Source organism: Marmota marmota, unplaced genomic scaffold (assembly GCF_001458135.2).
Source record: "Marmota marmota marmota unplaced genomic scaffold, marMar, whole genome shotgun sequence".
Classification (NCBI taxonomy): domain Eukaryota; kingdom Metazoa; phylum Chordata; class Mammalia; order Rodentia; family Sciuridae; genus Marmota; species Marmota marmota.
The window spans coordinates 42,466,630-42,486,205 of NW_026000108.1; the positions used below are offsets into that span (position 1 = coordinate 42,466,630).

Genomic DNA, 19,576 nt, shown 5'->3' on the forward strand with positions numbered 1-19,576 from the left:
TCATCATACTGAGAAACCTGAGCATGAGTAGACTCAGGGCTTCAGAGATAGTAAGACTGTCTTTCCATCTCTTGGTCCTGCTAACCTCTGCCTGGATTAATACTCAGACTCTTGTTACCCTCACCAAGGTAGTAAGATGATTGCTGTTGACATCAAGCCTACGCTATTCATATAGCCCATGATCTCAGGATATTATGAACCCTCTTTCAACAGCCAGACAGCAAATCTCATTGAGGGGCACTGATTGGCTCTGCTGAGGTCACATCTTTATACCTGAACAGATTATTGTGGCCAGATTGGCTGGATCCAGAGTAGGAAGGAGGATTAGCTCCCTCAAACCATAGGAAATCCATGTTCTCATAGAAAGGAGGTGGTCTGCTTTCAAAAGAAGAGGGAAGTGAGTCTAGGCAGGAAAATATCAGTTGTTCCTAGTCATTCACTGTACTTGGTACTAGAATACTTTAAAATTAATATGGGCTGGACATGTTCTTGGATAAGCAGAATTAATATTGTCAAAATGGCCATACTACCAAAAGCAATATACAGGTTTAAGGCAATCCCCATCAAAATACCAAAGACATTTGCCACAGTCTGGCTGGGCACAAATGCCACAGTCTGGCTGGGCACACAATCACGAGCCACCACACAGCTTGTAGATTCAAACAGCAACTCTTTATTCCCGAACTCACACCAGCTGTCTACAAACACGTTCTGGGGAAATCCACGTTCTCTGCCCAAATCCACGTTCTCTGGGCTTCTGTCTCCCAAAAAATACTGTCTAAATCCCGTGAGAACTCAAGGGGAACTCAGGCAGCAGGATACGCCCTATTCCCAGCAGGAATAATCTTAAACCTTAAACCTGGAACCTAAACCGGGAACGCCCTAAACCCGATTATCTTAAACCGGGAACACCCTAATCCGCCTTGGTCCTTGAGCATGGTCACCTACATTCAATGTCACTGCAACATGGGGTACGCTGGCAAGGAAATTGTCATACCTACTTGGCTAATGGCTCCCAGCAGACATTCTTCACAGAAGTAGAAAAAAAATCCTTAAATTTAATTGGAGGAATAAGAGACCCAGAATAGCCAAAGCAATACTAAGCAAGAAAAATGAAACAGGGGTTGGGGTTGTGGCTCAATGGTAGAGTGCTTATCTAGCCTGTGTGAGGCACTGGGTTTGATCCTTAGCACCACATTAAAAAATAAATAAACAAAATAAAGGTATTGTGTAAATATACAAATAAAAATATTTTTAAAAAAGTGAAGCAGAAGGCATCAGAATATCTGATCTGAAATTATATACAGAGCTGTAGTAACAAAACCAGCATGGTACTGGCAACAAAATAGACATGAAGACCAATGGAATAGAAGACACAAATACAAACCCACCTACTTACAGCCATCTGATACTTGAAAGAGGTGCCAAAAATATGTTGGAGAAAAGACAGCCTTTTAAACAAAAGGTGCAGGACAATGGCATATCCATATGTAGAAAAACAAAATTAGACCCTATCTTTCACCCTGCACAAAAGTCAAAGTGGATCAAAAATTTAGGAATTAGACCAGAAATCTTGCAACTTTTAGAAGAAAACATAGGGTCAACATTCTATCATATAGGTGCAGGCATCAATTACCTCAACAAGACCACTAAAGCTCAAGAAATAAAAACTAAGACTCAATAGTGGGATGTCATCAAATTAAACAGAAAAGGAAACAATCCAGAGAGTAAAGAGAGAGTCTATGGAATGAGAAAAAATTTTTTGTCAGTTACTCCTCTGACCCTGGATTTTGATTAAGAACTCAAAAACTCCACCCCCCAGAAAAATAACAAAATCAATAAATGAGCAAAAGAACTAAATAAATTTCTCAAAAGAAGAAACACAAATGGTCAATAATTATATGAAAAAATATTCAACATCTCTGGCAATCAGGGAAATGCAAATCAAAACTACACTAAGATTTCATCTCACTCCAGTCAGAATGGCAGTTATCAAGAATACAAATAATAATAAATGCTGGCAAAGGTATGGAGGAAAAGGTACACTCATACACTGTTGGTGGAATTGCAAATTAGTACAACCTCTTTGGAAAGCAGTGTGAAGTTTCCTCAAAAAACCAGAAATGGAACCACCATATGACCCAGCTATCCTACTCCTCTGTATTTATCTGAAAAAACTAAAACTAAAATCAGCATACTATAGTAATAACAGCTACTACAATGTTTATAGTAGCACAGTTCACACAAAGCCAAATTATGGAATCAACCCAGATGCTTGTCAATAGATGAATGGTTCAAGAAAATTTGGCATATATACACAATGGAGTTTTACTCAACCATAAAGAACAACAAAATAATAGCATTTGCAGGTAAATGGATAGAAATGAAGAAAATCATGCTAAATGAAATAAATCAGACTCAGAAAATTAAGGGTGGAATGTTTTTCTTGTGTAGGCTAGAACAAAATAAGGGGAGAAAGGCAGTGGGGGGAGGGGATTGGATATCAAAGATAAAGGGAAAACCAGTGGAGGAGAAAGAGGAGAATGAGAGGGACAGAGGGAGGACAGAAACAAAGAAATATGGGATGAATTTATTTAATTTTATTAAATTATGCTATATACACATATAAATGTACCAGAGGGAATTCATCCTTATGTATAGAAAACCTCAATTAAAAATCAAGGAGTTGAGCTGGGGATGTGGCTCAAGCGGTAGCGTGCTCGCCTGGCATGCGTGCAGCCCAGGTTCGATCCTCAGCACCACATACAAACAAAGATGTTGTGTCCGCCGAAAACTAAAAAATAAATATTAAAAAAATTCTCTCTCTCTTAAAAAAAAATAAATAAATAAAAATAAAATTGTTAAAAAAAAAATAAAGGAGTTAGGGGCGGGAGTTGTGGTTCAGCGTTAGAGCGCTTGCCTACCATGTGCGAGGTACTGGGTTCCATCCTCAGCACCACATAAAAATAAATAAATAAAATAAAGGTCTTGTGTCCAACTGCAATTTAAAAAAATGAAATCAAAGATCAGTAGAGGAGGGAGAAAAGGGGGAGGAATGAGGGGAAAAGAAAGGGGGATGGGGATTGAAATAAAATTTCTGCTATGTATAATTTTGTCAGAGTGAACCCAAATACTACGTATAATTATAATACTCTAATAAAAATAATAATTAAATTTTACTCTTTAAAATCCTAGCAGCTGAATTCTGTGCTATTGAAAATATTTTATTATGTTCACTGATAAAATTGTACATACATACAAAAAATTAATAAGAGCTGGAAAGACTCTTTGGGTAGTATTGAACCTGAGAGTTACAGCATAGAAAACAGCCAGTATGGGAAGAGTGGTGAGAAGTGAACTCCAGACAGCAGAACAGGTGTAGGAAAAGGCTGAAATGGAAAAAAGTTTGACAAACTAGAGAAGAACAGGGAGACTAGAATGTACAGAGCAAGGGTGTAATGACCCGAAGAGTGGACTAGAGAGAAAAAGGACTAGATTGTGGGACCACTTATACTACAAGTGTGTCCTCTCTCTCTCTCTCTCTCTCTCTCTCTCTATGAATGTTTGGAATGTTATGACTGGAGCTGGACAAAGGTAGAAATCAGAAGGCCTACTGGATGGGGTGGACTAGGTCAGTGACTGGACGTGGAGAGAAAGGGATGCGTTGAAGACATGTATTTTCAGAGTTAACTGGAGTTGCTTATGTATTGGATATGGGGAGAAGGTGATAGAAAAGGAGAATAAAGATTGATTCCTAAATTTTTCTCAGGAAAGACATTAGTCAGATTCATGTGGTTGGTGTATAAAACCAGAGCGTCAATATATAACTGTAAAGTGGACCAGATTTCTTTCTGTGTGATCATTACTAATCTCTCCCAGTAAACAGACTCCCTGGGAAGCTGGGAGCTGCCAGAAAGTTGTCTTGGGAGCATGGATCTTTTGAAGTATAGTGGTGCCAGATCATATATCCATATCAAGAGGACCTGAAGAACAGGATGTAACAGTTGCTTTCTGTTGGCTTAGGTCCTTTCCCCTCTGCATTTTTGCTGGGGAGGGAGTTGTTGGAAGAGGTGCTGGGGATCGAACCTAGGTCCTCCACATAAACAAGCCCTCTGCTACTAAGCTACACTCCAGGCCCCAACCTCTGCAGTTTTTGATAGGTGCAGTCTCTTTGACTCCCATACATCCATTTTTTAGCTGAAACCCCTTTTTCAAAATATTTCTGATATGCTCTTTGGCTATTTAAAGACATTTCTTTTAGTGGTGGGCAGCTTTTTCTGATTTAGGGGCCATCCTGCTTTTTAAGGTGAGTTTATATAATTCTTTCCTGATTGTTTATGGGTTGGGTTATAAAACTCCCTGAAGATAGCTAGCTATTGAATCTCAGTACAATATTGCACTATATCAAAATGTGTCTGAAGGAGTAGATTTCCTGATTTACATATGCATATGCCAGACTAGAAAGAATCTCCTAGTTTCATTCTAGATAACATTCACAATCCAAAATGTGAATATAGATGTTTCACATCTATAAGACAAAGTATATCTAAGGATTATGTAGTAATATGCAAAAGGGGTCCTTAGTTTACTATATATTTTGACAGATGACTTGTTCCTTAACACCTCTAGTCCCCTCCCTTGAAAATAAACACATTATTGAAAGCCACCACTTCTTTCCCACACCATCATGGACTTAAAGGCTAAATGCAGTTCTCAAAGATTATGAAAAGCCCAGGCCACTTACATTTTTAAAATATATTGGCATATTCGTTTAAAAAAGAAGGGTGAGGGCAGTGCCAAAACCAAGATTACAAAAATTGTGGTATACTGGGTTTAAAAGACATCACACTTGCTGGGCATCGTGGCACACACCTGTAATCTCAGCAGCTTCAAAGGCTGAGACAGGAGGATAGCAAGTTCAAAGCCAGCCTCAGCAATTTAGTGAGGCCCTAAGCAGCATATGGAGACCCTCTCAAAGATTTTAAAAAAGGTTAGAGGTGTGGCTCAGTTGTTAAGTGCCCCTGGGTTCAATCCCTGGGGTGTGTGTGTGTGTGTGTATCACAACAAATTAATGTACACACAGAGGACACAATTGTGTTCTTCACAAGATAAAAGTAATGATTTGTAGCAAACTTCAATGGATCATATATCCTGAGATGGGACACAAGTTGTAGGATTTTAAAACCTATCAGTGTTTCCTTGCGACGGCTTGTAGAAATTCAGGTGGAGATAAAATGGAAAAATCTTTCTGAAATGTTAAACAAACATCACACTGCTGCCGCCCTCTCCCCACAATCCTTATTCGGTTGATGTGCATTTACTAGAAACTGTCTTAGTGATTGAAGGTCTTAATTTTCTGCATCTGCTCCCAGCCTTTATATAGAGGAACCTCTGAAATCTAACCCATCTGCCTCTGCTGAGTTGTAAAGCAACTAGATGGGAAGCTGACAGGTTCTGCCCCAGGGCTGTGCAACCAAGAGTTTCAGTTCGGGGATCTTGCCTGGTCCCTGCAGACAATTGCTCTGGACGCTCTGGCTGCCGGCTGCGCTGGGGTTAGGCCCAAGGTCCCCATGACAACCGGACAACGCGAGGGGCGGGGGGAGGGGCGGGGCCTGGGCTGCCCCCACCCAGTTCAGTCTCCTGAAGACCTTGAACTTGGCTTGGGCCACCCTCCGCGAGAGGGTTTCTGACACAATGGCGGGCCAAGGGTTTTCAGGTTCATCCGAGTTGTCTGAGGTGACGCAGACAGAAACGTCCTCTAACTCCGAAGCCTTCCAGAAACCCTTAGTGCTCAGGATTCTCGATTTGCAGGACGATCTGAAGGAGGAGGCTAAGCGGCGAGACCAGCAAGATGGGGATGAGGGGGACGACGAGGATGACGAGGACGACGAGGACGACGAGGATGAGGATGAGGAGGATGAGGAGGTCGACAGGTATAAGGAATCCGAAGAAACCTCTGAGCCCATGGAATCCACCAAATCCTCTGAGTCCGGCCAAACTTCTGGACCCCACAAACTCTATAAGGAGCGCCCACCACCCAGGGCCCAGGTACACTACGCATCCTCTGAGACCCTTGAGTCAGGTGCACCTCACAAGCTCCTTAGGCCATGTGTTAGGCCATGTGAACAGCGCAAGCTCCGCAAGTCCCGTGAACCCTTCCATCCCTGTGAACCCCTCCACCCCCACGAGCGCAGCCAGCCCCGCAAGCCCCACGAGGCCAAGGAGTTAAGGCTGTTTCACAACCCTGCGGTGATGTTCTCCCCATCTCTGATCACCAGATGCCCGACACGGTATCGGGGGTCATCCCAGAATGGTAGGTGTTGCTCCCCACACCCCTGCGACCTTGCACATCTAGAACTGGAAGTCTAGGGTCAAGTTGTGCACGCAAGAATTTGCAGTGTTTTGTGTCATCTACCCACTGCTCTGCAGTCACTCTCTGCACTTCAAGGGACTCTGATGGGATATTGACACCTTGGCAATGACAAACTCTCTTCTTCCTCCACTATCACCTGATGACCCCTTAGCTCTCCTTGAAGACCTGCTATTACCTTATTGAAGCCCTTCTTAATTCTCCTCTGCAGCTAGTCACTGCATCCCTCTGGTTGGTCCTTCCATCATTCCCCTTTATTGCACTTAAGACTTAAGATTACATCATTTCTGTTACTGTCCAACTAATGGTAGGGACCTTGGAAGACAGGATATTTTTGTCAGTGTTTGGCACATGCTGCCAGTGAAGAGACATTCTTGGAGCAAATATTCCCCAGTGCACCTAAGTGCCCACTATCTTTCACTCTTCCCCAAGTTCAAATGGTATTGGGGCTGATGGGACTTGGGATAAACATCCTTGCTCAGGAGCTGGCTTTGGTTGTGCATGCTTATAATCCCAGCATCTCAGAAGGCTGAGGCAGGATGATGGCAAATTGGAGGCCAGCCTCAGCAACAGTGAGATTCTGTTTAAAATAAAATAAAAAGGGCTGGGGATGTGATTCTATGATAGAGGGCCTCTGGGTTCAATCCCCAGTACTGACCCCCCCCCCCCAATCCTTGCTCTGACTACATCAGTTCACTCATGACCTTTCACTAATGATCCAACCCCAAATAATTTTCTTATCCATATGGGACCTCCAATCCCTTGACTGACCATTTTTTGTTGTTGTTGTTTGTTTGTTTGTTTGCTGGGGTTGGTCAGGGAGACACTGGGGATTTAACCAGGGACAATTTACCACTGAGCTATATCCCCAGCCCTTTTTTTTCATGCAAGAGGTGCAAATAAATATTTTTAGACAGAGTTTCATGAAGTTGCTTAGAATCTTCCTAAATTGCTAAGGCTTCCTTGAACTTTTGATCCTTCTGGCTCAGCCTCTCAAGCCATTGGGATTGCAGGTGTGAACCCCCATGCCCAGCTGACTAACCAGTTTTTATCCCCTGTTCTCACTGATTCCTCCTTACCCAGCCTCAATTCCATGGTCCATCATTGCGGTTGCTCTTACAACTTTTCTGCCACTCCTTTGGCTCTCCTGCTATCTGCCATTTCTCTGCCCAAAATCTCAACTCTGGTTAAACCCAGCCATCCATCTACTTTCTTCCTACACCTAGCAGTTACTCTTGCTATACAAATTGCACAATCAGGCTGATGGTTTTATTTCAGTTGCATTACCACAAATCACAACTGGTCATGTAGTACTTCCTAGCAAACTCAATTTGCCTAGTAGGTTAGTTTTCCCAGTCTCTGAGATGATGACTAAATACCTTCTTTATCTCCTCTGACCTTCACATCTTTGACCCTCATCCAGCTACAGACTTTGCCTCAAATTTTATCAAGAAAATAGAAGCAATCAATCATGAATTTATTTCCTTACCATTAATCTATTGCCTTACCCACATCTGGTTCGTGGATTCTGCTTTTTCTTTTCTTTTTCTTTTTTTTCTGGGAAGACATGTACCTTTTGTTTGTTGTTTGTTTTGGTGCTAGGGATTGAACCCAGGTGTGCTTTACCACTGAGCAACATCTAGGTCCTTTTTCTTGTATTTATTTATTTATTTTGAGACAGTATCTCCCTAAATTGCTGAGGCTGACCTTAAATTAATGATCCTCCTGTCTTGGCCTCCTGAGCTGCTGGGATTACAGGCATGTGCCACCACACCAGCTTTGTGCCTTGTTTTATGAAAAGCAAAATCCTTTATTTGTGCTTTAGATTCCACTATTGTCTCCTGAAGAACTTTGTTCCTACTGTTATCCCCTCTTCCTGCAGAACTACTTTGTCCCTTTCTAATGAATCTGTCCTATGAACATACACAAGTACTGTAGAATCTCTTATCTTGAAATAACTCTTGATCCCATGTCTTCCTCAGACCTTTTCTCCCCCACCGTCACCACCATTTTTCTGTTCTTCACTGCAGAACTTGTCAAAAGAGTTGTCTGTGCTCAATGACTCCATTTCCTCACCTCTCATTCTCTCCTCAGCTGTCACCTGGTTGGGCCTCTTTCTCCTCTACTTCACTGAAACTGCTCTGGTTTACTGCCACCCCTGCTATTGCATGTGGAGATTTCAGTAACCCCATGGATGATCCACTTGGCTCCTCCCAAAATCTCAACATCCCTTGACATCCTCACGTGGAATGATCTGGTTTCTCTCCCCATCTCAGACACCCCCCACTCTATCCCTTGTCAATTGCTGTTCCATTTCCTGAATCTCTGTCATGAGCACTTTGATCTCTAACCATGTCCTATCTTTCCTGCTCAATGGTTGGAGGTCTGACCCATTGATGGTCGGAGGTCTGATTCATTGATTCTACTAAACCTTTTTTTTTTTGTTACTGAGGATTGAACTCAGGGGCACTCGACCACTGAGGCATATACCCAGCCCTATTTTTTCTTTTATTTAGAGATGGCGCTTCACTGTGTTGCTTAGTGTCTTGCTGTTGCTGAGGCTGGCTTTGAACTTGCGATCCTCCTGCCTCAGCCTCCGGAGCCTCTGGGAATACAGGCATGTGCCACGGTGCCCAGCTGATTCTACTAATCTTTATTACTACCTTGCATTCTTCTGTCTCTCCTTACTCATCTTCCGTGGTTTGCCAGCTCATGCAGTGTATGGTGTAAATTATAAATTCAGTGTTCTCAGGGGCTGTCCAGTGGCCTGTGCCATCTTCCCATGGATGAACCAAATGAAAGTGAACATGAAAAATAGATTTGAAGTTAAAGGGACAAAAAGTGACATCTGTGGAAAGTTAGGGGTGTGAGAGGAGGCATAATTTATCCTTTTTCGAAATAGGTAGTGTGGCAATATGGTGTTTCTGAGCACTAGTTGGAACAGAAACCTCAGCCTTGTGGCTTAATATATGAAAGGACTCATCCTCTTTCTCCCTCTGCAGTCTCAACCTTCTCCCATGCTCTCTCTTTTCTCTCTCCCAAATGACCCTGAGCTAAGGTTCTAAGGCAGCAGCACCAGGTAGGGAGGTGTGCTTAGAAGAGGAGCAAGAAAGAGTGAACTGTAGTAACAGACCCTGCCCTAGTATTTCAAAGAGAGTCCCAATGTTGTTTGTATGGTGATGCCCATTATATAACAGGACTGCACAACAGTGCACCTAGAGCAAGCAGGAATCTTACTTTAAAGAGCCTTTAAGGGCTGGGGTTGTGGCTCAGTAGGTAGTGCACTTGTCTGGCATGTGGGATGCACTGGGTTCGATCCTCAGCACCACATAAAAGTAAATAAATAAAATCAAGGTATTGTGTTCAACTACAACTAAAAAAAAAAAAAAAGAAGAAGAACTTAGAGAGAGAGCACGCCTTTAAAAAACAATGTAAGGATAGGTCCTGCCGCCTGCCTGTAATCCCCAGTAGCTCAGGAGACTGAGGCAGGAGGGTCGTAAGTTCAAAGCCAGCCTCAGCAATTTAGTGAGGTCCTAAGCAACTTAATGAGATCTTGTCTCAAAAAATAAATAAAGAAAAAGAGTTGGGGATGTAGCTTACTGGTTAAGCACACCTGGATTCAATCCTGAGTACCAAAAAAAAAAAAAAAAAAAAAAAAAAAAAAAAANTTTTGGTTTTGTAAAGACAGGTGTGCCTTAGCAATTTGGTGAGAACTTGTCTCAAAATAAAGAAGGGCTGGAGATGTTGCTCAGTGGTAGAGTATCTGAGTTCAGGCCCTAGTACATAAAAAAAAAAAAAAGACAACCCACTGAAGTAAGTACTATATGTGTCCTCATTTTACAGATGAAGAACCTGAGGCACAGAGGAGTTAAATGACTTGCCAAAGCTCATACAAACAGAAACAGAGCAGAGATGGAACCCAGGCAGACAGACCCCATAAAAATAACCTTGCCTTCTTCACTAGCACACTGTTCTCCCCCTCATTGCACAGGGAAGCCTGTTCTAGGTGATAGAGAAGTAAAGGCAATGAAGATAAAGAGCTCAGCACAGTGCTTGGCCCACTCTAAGTGCTCAGTAAACATTACAGTAAGTGTTGGTATAGGAATTAGTATTCCTAAACAATGAGAGAAATAAGACATCTATGCATCTATGTACACCACATGGTTCAAGGAGTGTAAAATCAAGCAGAGCACATTGACAATCTAAGAGAAATAATGCAGACATAAATATAACAAAATTTAACAGGGTCCAGATGAGTGATGTGAACATTCAGCTGAATCATAACAATTATCTCTCAGTCTTATCCCACCTTGGGAAGTATTTTTGTCCCTGATTTACAGACAAGGAACCTGAGACTCAGTATTTTATAAAAAGGTAGAGAGTAGTGGGGCCAGCAACCAAAGCTGTATCAGTTGATGCACAGTCTGTGAAATACTACAGTGACCTGACGGGCAGGGGGCCAGACTGGTCTTTAGTGGGAGAAAGAAGAACAGCAGTTATTGTCTTCTTCTTCTTCTTTTTTTTTTTTTTGGTTACTGGGGATTGAGCTCAGGGGCACTCCACCACTGAGCCCCATCCCCAGTTTTATTTTGTATTTTATTTAAAGGCAGGGCCTCACTTTTGCTGAGGCTGGCTTTGAACTTGCAATCTTCCTGTCTCAGCCTCCTGAGTTTCTGGGATTAAAGGCATGTACCATCGCACCTGGCAGTTATTGTCTATAGAAGAAGGATCTGGGGAATATTTCAGGGCCAGGAGGTGACAATGGAGTTGTACTATAGGAAGATCAGCCAGGGAGGACCAGTTAGATGTGTGAAATCCTCCTTGCTGCTCCCAGAGAAATCTGAATGCTTGCACACTGCTGTGCCTGAGTCATGACTCTGGCCAAGTACTGGGGATTTCAGAAGCTGGATGCTGTTGGAAAGAGCACTGAGCTAGGAGGCAGAAACTTGGAATTTACTTTTGTTTTGTCATAATTGTTTCCTTTCTAAGGAAAGAGGAAGGTAGACTAGCCAATCGCTCTGGATACCTTTAGTTCTAACAGTCTGTATGTTGATACGACTACTTACTTTGACATTACAAGATGTTGCTGAAGTGTGATTACTGTATATTTTTGAGTATAAGGAGATTTTTTTTTGCCAATTTATATATAACTGCTATAGTTTGGACATGAGGTGTTTCCCATAGATTCCTTTGTTCATGCAGGAATATTCAGAGATGAAATGATTAGATTATGAGAACTGTCACCTAATTAGTCCATCCTAGTTTGAATGGACTGAGTGGTCACTATAGGCAGGTGGGCATGGCTGGAGGAGGTAGTCACTGGAGGTATGCTTGGAAGGGTTGTCCTGCCTCACAGGCCCTTCCCCCACCCTTTTTCTGGCCATCAGGAGGTAAGCAGAGCTCCTCAGGACTGGCCCTTTCCCCATGATGTTCTGAAATCATAAGCCAAAATTAACTTTTCCTCCTCTAAATTGTTCTTGTAGGGTATTTCAGTCACAGCTAGGAAAAGCTGTCTAATACAATATATAAACGTTTAGGAATAAAGGCCAAATAGGCAAATGTATATTTATAGTTGCATTAATCTAGTTATACATATAAAATTAAGATGACATATTAAATGGTTAAATATAGAAGTATTTTTTATTTCTAATGTCATTTCATGAAAAAGCTTTTTACCTCATATTTGATATCATTAATGTCACTATTTGAATAATTTAACATATTTTTCAGGGCATATCCTTTTTTTTTCTAAGTGATTTTAGATAGAAACTTGAAAGTCTTTTTTTTTTAATTATGGAAAATGTCAAACACAGGAAGTTGAGACTGTCATAACAAACCTCTGTGTACTCATCACCTAGTTTCATTAAGTATTAACATTTCTTGAATCTTGTTTCATCTAGGTAATTCCCCCCCACTGATTCTTCCAGACTTTGGGGACAATCCTATAGTATAAATTTATTTAAAGAAAATAATAACCACTGGGCACAGTGACACACACCTGTAATCCCAGCAGCTTGGGAGTCTGAGGCAGGATGATCACAAGTTCAAAGCCAGCCTCAGCAAAAGTGAGGTGCTAAGTAACTGAGTGAGCCCCTGTCTCTAAAAAAAATACAAAATAGGGCTCAGTAGTTGAGTGCCTCTGAGTTCAAAAAAAGATAATAAAAGACACTATGTCATTTCACCCACAAATGCCTCAGTGTGCATCTCTGACTGCTAAATATTTAAGAAAAATAATTACTATGACATTATTACACTGAAAAAGAATTTACAAATTTTCTCTAAAACCAGGTAATACTTACTAAATACTTAAGCTTCCCTAATTTATCTCAAAATGTATTACAGCTGATTTGTTTGACGAGCACTGGAACAAGAGCCACACAGTGTACTTGAGAGTTACAGTGTCTTCAGTCTGTTATTCTTTATCACTCTCCCTTACACTATCTTTTTGAAGTGCCATTTGTCAGAAAAATTGGATAAAATATCCTATATTCTGAATTTGTTTTATTCTTTGTGATGTCTTAAACTCCCCAATTTATTTGCAAACCATGGTTATAGATTAAGAGTCTCGCTGAGATTCAGAGTAAATTATTTTTGGCAAGAATTATTGGTGGTTGGTGCTGTGTGCTTCTTCCGGCCTCACCCTTGGAGCCAGGTATGTGAAGTCTGGCTCTCCCTCTCTTGATGAATTTAAGACGATGAGTGGGTTCAGGTGAGGTCAGCTTGATCCCACCATCTACCTTTCCCTGATAGTTGTAGCAGTGGATATTGCCTAGATACTGCTATTTTCTTAGGAGTAATTCGGGGCACTTTTGAACCTGTGCTTGATGTTCTTGCTGGAAATCGTGCCATAAGTCATCAGAACCCATTCATGCAATGCCACGGCCAGAGCTTAAAGAAATTGCCCTGGAGGTGCCCTGGAGTAAAGTTTTACCATGTACAATCATCTGTTCTTGATCGTCGTGTTTTGTGTTCACATTTTGCTTTTTAAAATAATGTTTAAAGCTTGTTTAGAGCAGCACCCAACACCACTGTAATACAAGATCTCCAAGAATAATTGCAAAATCTATTTTAAAATTTTCACCTCTTCCCCTCCACTTTAATTTTATTTTACTTTTTAATTGTGTTTTACTTTCCCCCTGCTGGTTTTGACAGGGAGAACTCTGTAATGATCCCATTCTTGCATTTATTGAGGTTGTTTCAGGCTAATATATTTTTCTTGACCAGTTTTTACTGGAAAAATAAAAAATTGAGAAAGTGACTCATAGATGGGTTCTTATTATAACTTACATTTAAGGTAACCTCCATTTTTCTGAAGAATAATTGTTTGGAGGGGAATCTTGCCTTATTTTCAGTCATTTATAGTAAGTTAGTGGGAATGTTCTTGTTTTAACTTGGGTTTCATGGAACACATACCAAGAGCAAACTTTGAAATAGGAAACAAAGAAACCTCTGTTTTCCTTTCCTTGATCGAGTCTTATAATTTATTTTATGCCTTGTGTAACATCTGTAAGACCTCACGGAAGAAATTTCTATAAGATTTCAATATCTAATGCAGTGCACGGCTCTGGCCTCGGGCAGGGTGCAGCCACCCACGCAGCCCTCCTGGCCCCCTCACCTGTCTGAACCTGCTCTCGCAGAGCCGCCCCAGGCGCCAGGGGTTGGGGACCTCCACCACCGCTAGATGCTGGTGGAGATTGTGATGCATCTGCACCTCACCCCCACACCTGCACCTGCACAGCCACATCTCCACCTGCAACAGGGATCCAATGTTCAGCTCACAAGCAGCACCTGTGTGTCTCCTAGATGATGTCCTCAAATTGGTGGCCAACACACCTGAGGTCCAAGGCCTGTCGTGTGGCACTTCAGAAAAAGGTGAAGGACTGTGGAGGTGTCCATAAAGACCAAGCCCCCGCGGTAGACAAATCGTATAGTCTGCGAGTCTTCTGGGCTCACATTTGCAAAAGGTCGGATAACCCACGAGAGACGAAAACCAAGAAATAAATGGTGATGAAGCCCCTGCTCCCTCTCCTTGTCCCAAACCTCCACATTTCTATACAGTGGTTCCCTTTTATCCAGGGGGATACTTTCCAAGATGGTCCCCAGATGCCTGAAACCATTCATTGTACTGAACCCTATGTACACTGTTTTTTTCCCTATGTGTTAATATCTATTATAAAGGTTTGGTTTTTTTTAAATAAACTAGGCACAGTAAACGATTACGAAAAACAGTTGAATAACAATAAAATAGTCTTAATTGTCATATTGATCAATTATAACAATATACTGATAAAAATTATTTGAAACTTATAATTTGTTATTTCCAGATTTTCCATTTAATAGTTTTTGGGCTTTCATTGACCAGACCCCCTGAAAAACAGAACCAGAGGTGGGGGCTACTGAAGTAAGAGAAGTTTCAATGGTTGAATGTCAGATCAGCAGTGCTGGATTTATTTTATTTTATTTATTTATTTATTTATTTTTTTGAGAGAGAGAGAGAGGGAGGGTGGGAGGGAATATCTTTTTTGTAGATGGACACAACACAATGCCTTTATTTTTATGTGGTGCTGAGAATTGAACCTGGGTCCCACCCGTGCTAGGCGAGCGCTCTACCGCTGAGCCATAATCCCAGCCCCAGTGCTGGATTTTATTACAGATTTCTCATTTTATCTTATTTTCCATTCCCTTTTGCTTTTGTGCCTCTGTCCTGGAATTTTTCATCTTAAAGTAGATATACCCTACTGTAGTATAATTGTGTGTGTTTATGTAAGCAATCTCAAATAAGGGCGGGTATAGACAAAGAACCCAGTGAAGACACATGAGTGCTGTAGAGAGCAGGCCGGGATGTAGGCTTCAGTAGGCTTCAGGCTCTGCCTAGCCCTGAGCTACTCCGTTTTATAAAGCAGAAGTTTCCCATGAGTTACTCCATTTTGAGAACAAGTACGGAGTTCAAATGACTCTACACCTGGTTTGTACCAGCAAATGATTACCATCTGAATAGCACAGCCACAAAGCACAAACTGATAAATTAAGCATGCTAATGAAAAGGACCTCCTGTGAACTTATTGTGAACTAATCAGAAGAACATGGATGCACGGATGTATCAATCTCATATCTGAAATAACCAGACCTATCCGCTTATCAAACACACTGGACCTCCAAAAAAGGTAACCGTCTCATCCAAGGCCCTTAAAAGGAGAAGTACCCTGAGACCGGGCATGGTGGCACTCTGACCCTGTCACCTGGTCACTCACTCTCCCAGGAAAATCACCTCAATGACAACCTTCCGAATCTCTGTCCTCTGGCTTCAGCAGAGCATGGTTTCTCCTGCCTGTAATGACCATGCAAGGCCCACGCCAAGCTGACATCTTAAGTTGACACTCTGAAACTGCCTTCCAGAGCTGGGCCTAGAATAAATTCCTGTTTTTTGGTTCCTGATCTTATCTGACCACCTACAGTGACTCCTCACATTGTATCTGTTCTTTGACTTTGAACCCCTGGGGCTACCTTAAACTTCTTAGCCTTTCTGTAACCTGTGTATGTAATTGTGTGTGTAATTGATGTGCAACTAGAGTGTTACAGATATTAGTAGTTACCCTTGGAATAAGAGAAACTTGTGTTTGCCTGGTTTATGACGACAGGGTGACCTACAAATATTCAGTGAACTGCTGCCACTGAAAGTGATGTAACCTGTGGATTCATTTTTATTCAATAAAGTCTGTCATCACAAACATGTTTGGTGTATGTTAGTGGCATAGCTCACTCAGACAAGTACATGTTCATAATTGGTTTTACACTTCAATAATATTTATCTTTATTTTTGGAACCCTTAGGGGAAATGCTTCCTAAACAACTACTTTACAATAATTTAAATGTGTTTCTCTTAAGTTTTTTTTTTTAATTTATTTTTTAGTTGTAGTTGGACACAATACCTTTATTTATTTATTTTTATGTGTTGCTGAGGATGGAACCCAGGGCCCTGTATGGGCTAGGTGAGTGCTCTACCTCTGAGACACAATCCCAGCTCTAAATGTGTGGTGTGTGTGTGTGTGTGTGTGTGTGAGTGTTTAATCTGCAGAAGTTTAAAAAGAATATACTAATTTTTAGAATTAATAATAGCTACCCTTTATTGTGTATTTACCATGATTGGGGCAGTATGCAGAGTGCTTAACATTTATTATCTCACTTATTATTTTCACATAACAACCTTGTGAGGCGAGAACTACTTTGTGAATTACAGAGAGTGGAAGTAAATATGCTCAGGATCAGAGTTAGAGCTAGGATTTGGTTCTAGGCAGTCGGATCCCACAGACAGTGATCTAGCCATTAAGTAATATCATGTTGGTCCCCAGACCTGTCTGCTTCAAAAAATGCAGGTGCCTGTGTCCCACCTCCAGTCATTGCAATTTAACTGGTCTTGGGTGTGGCCTGGGACCTTTTTAATATTTATTTTTTCGTTGATTTTAATCCTCAGATGATTTTAATGCACAGATAAGTTTGGAGATGATTATAACATGGCTTTGCTTAGGACATTAGCTAACATTGGCCCTCTGAGAGCTATTCAATCCTACCAGTTAATGAGACAACACCAGAAAAATCTTTTTGAAAGAGTGAAAGCTATGGAGGAGACATTCTGGCAAGAGAGGTCAATAGGAAGGAGTGTTATTCATTCATATTTTCAGTTTTTTTTTTAAATAATAGGGATTGAACCCAGGGATGCTTTACCTCTGAGCTAGATCCCTACCCTTTTAATTTATGTTGAGACAGAGTCTTGCTAAATTGCTGAGGCTGGCCTCTAATTTACAATCCTCCTGCCTCAGCCTCCTGAGTTGCTGGGATTACAGGCATGTGCCACCATGTCCAGCTGTCACTGTCAGTATTTAGAGATGGTCATTATTATACTGTGTATATAACACTGAAAACCAAAGTTAATACATCCATGAAAAATCCATGGAACAAACATAACTCTCATGGATGTCAGCATAAGAACATAAACTACTCCTTCCTTTTTCATAGCTTTCAGTCAGTGTAGACTTAAAAAGTAGAGGGATAGAAAATACTTGAGTTCAAAAGTTCCATTTACTGGGCTAAGGAACTGAACAGACACTTTACAGAAGAAGAAATACAATTGATCAACAAACATATGAAAAAAAAAAAGTTCAACATCTCTAGCAATTAGAGAAATGCAAATCAAAACTAAAATTTCATCTCACTCGAGTCAGAATGGCAATTATCAAGAATATAAGCATTGGGGCTGGGGATGTGGCTCAAGCGGTAGCGCGCTCACCTGGCATGCATGCGGCCCGGGTTCGATCCTCAGCACCACATACAAACAAAGATGTTGTGTCCGCCAATAACTAAAAGAAATAAATATTAAAAAAAAAAAAAGAATATAAGCAATAATAAGTGTAGGTAAGGATGTCGGGAAAAAGGTACTCATACATTTCTGGTGGGACTGCAATTTGGTGCAACTACTCTGGAAAGCAGTATGGATATTCCTCAGAACATTTGGAATGGAACCACCATACCCAGTATCCCATTCCTCAGTTTATACCCAGTTTATACTTGGGTGTGGTCCCAGGCCACACCCAAGACCAGTTAAATTGCTGACTTAAAATCAGCATACCGCAGTGATGCAGCCACATCAATGTTTATAGCAGCTCAATTCACAATAGCTAAACTATGGAACCAACCTAGATGCCCTTTAACAGATGAATGGATAAAGAAACTGTGGTACATATATGCAGTGGAATATTACTTAGCCTGAAAAAGAATGAAATTATGGCACTTGCAGGTGAATGGATGAAGTTAGAGAATATCATGCTTATCATGAAATAAGCCAGTCCCCCAAAGCCAGAGGCTAAATGTTTTCTCTGACAAGCCGATGCTGATCCATAGTGGGAGAGGGACTAAGGAAGAATGAAGGAACTTTAGATTGGGCAGAGGAAGTGGGGTGGGGTGGGGTTATGGGGATGGGAAGGACGGGCGAGTGACAGACATTTATTACTCTATATACATGTATGATAATACTACAGGTGTGACTCTGTACCATGTACCACTATAGGACTGAGAAGGTATGCTTCATTTGTGTACAGTGTATCAAAATGCATTCTACCACCATGTATAACTAATTAGAACAAATTTAAAAAATTTTTAAAAGTTCCATTTACATTTTCCCCCCAAGTTTTTCACCTGTCTCCTGTAGATTGCAAACTCCTTGAGAAGACAGGCATATTTTATTCATTCGTCTCCTCTCCACACTCACTCCAAGCTTGCACATAGAGGCACAATCCACAGTTGTGTGAATAGTAGTTTTTCTACAGCACTCTATGAAAGCCATTGATAATTGTAACTAATTGTAACTAATAATTACAATTACCATTCACCTACTATATGCAAAGTGTTATATATGTGTATGTCTATGTGTGTGCACATTTATACGTATGTATATGTAATTTATATATGTGTGTCTGTAATTTTTACAGACCTATTATCCTCCAATCTGAGAGTAGGAAACATCTCAGAGAAATCAATCTACCCACATTGCACAGTTGAGAAACTAACAAACTGGGGTTTGATCCATTCTGATGCCAGAGGGCACCTGCTTAGCTGGGCACGGTGGCACACGCCTGTAACCCCAGCTGCTCCGGAGGCTGAGGCAGGAGGATCAGAAATTCCAGGCTATCCTGCAGCTTTGTGAGACCCTATCTCAAAATAAAAAACAAGGAACTGGGGTTGTAGCTTGGTGGTAGATCACTTGCCTTGCATGCGTGAGGCAGTGGGTTTGAATCTCAGCCCCACATAAAAATAAATAAAGATATTATGTCCATCTACAAGTAAAACGTATTTTTAAAAAATTAAAATTAAAAAAGGGGTCTTTGGATATAGCTCAGTGGTAGAGCACTCTTGAATTCACTCCCCAGTACAATAAAAAAAAAAAAAATAGAACTCCCAGGTGTCGTGGTACATGCCTGTAATCCCAGCTACTTGGGAGGCTGAGGCAGGAGGATTGTGAATCCATAGCCAGCCTCAGCAACTCAGTGAGGCCCTGTCGAGAGAGAGAGAGAGAGAGAGAGAGAGAGAGAGAGAAAAGAAAGAAAAGAAACAGAAAGCACCTGCTTTATTTTATGAAAAACACTCCAACAGGTATAAAATGTTTTTTTTCAGTTAGAATTCTTAGATGTGATGAAAAACGCCCAAAATCTGTGT

General features: G+C 41.1%; 1 protein-coding gene across 1 annotated transcript in view; it reads left to right on the top strand.

Annotated features, from left to right (window-relative positions):
- The first annotated feature begins 5,694 nt into the window (after nucleotides 1-5,694).
- The window catches only part of Thegl (theg spermatid protein like), a 49,634-nt gene continuing 35,752 nt past the window's right edge, over nucleotides 5,695-19,576 (top strand). The window contains exon 1 of the mRNA XM_015481767.2: nucleotides 5,695-6,313. Coding sequence (XP_015337253.1) covers nucleotides 5,695-6,313 — 619 coding nt within the window. The remainder of the gene's footprint in view (nucleotides 6,314-19,576) is intronic.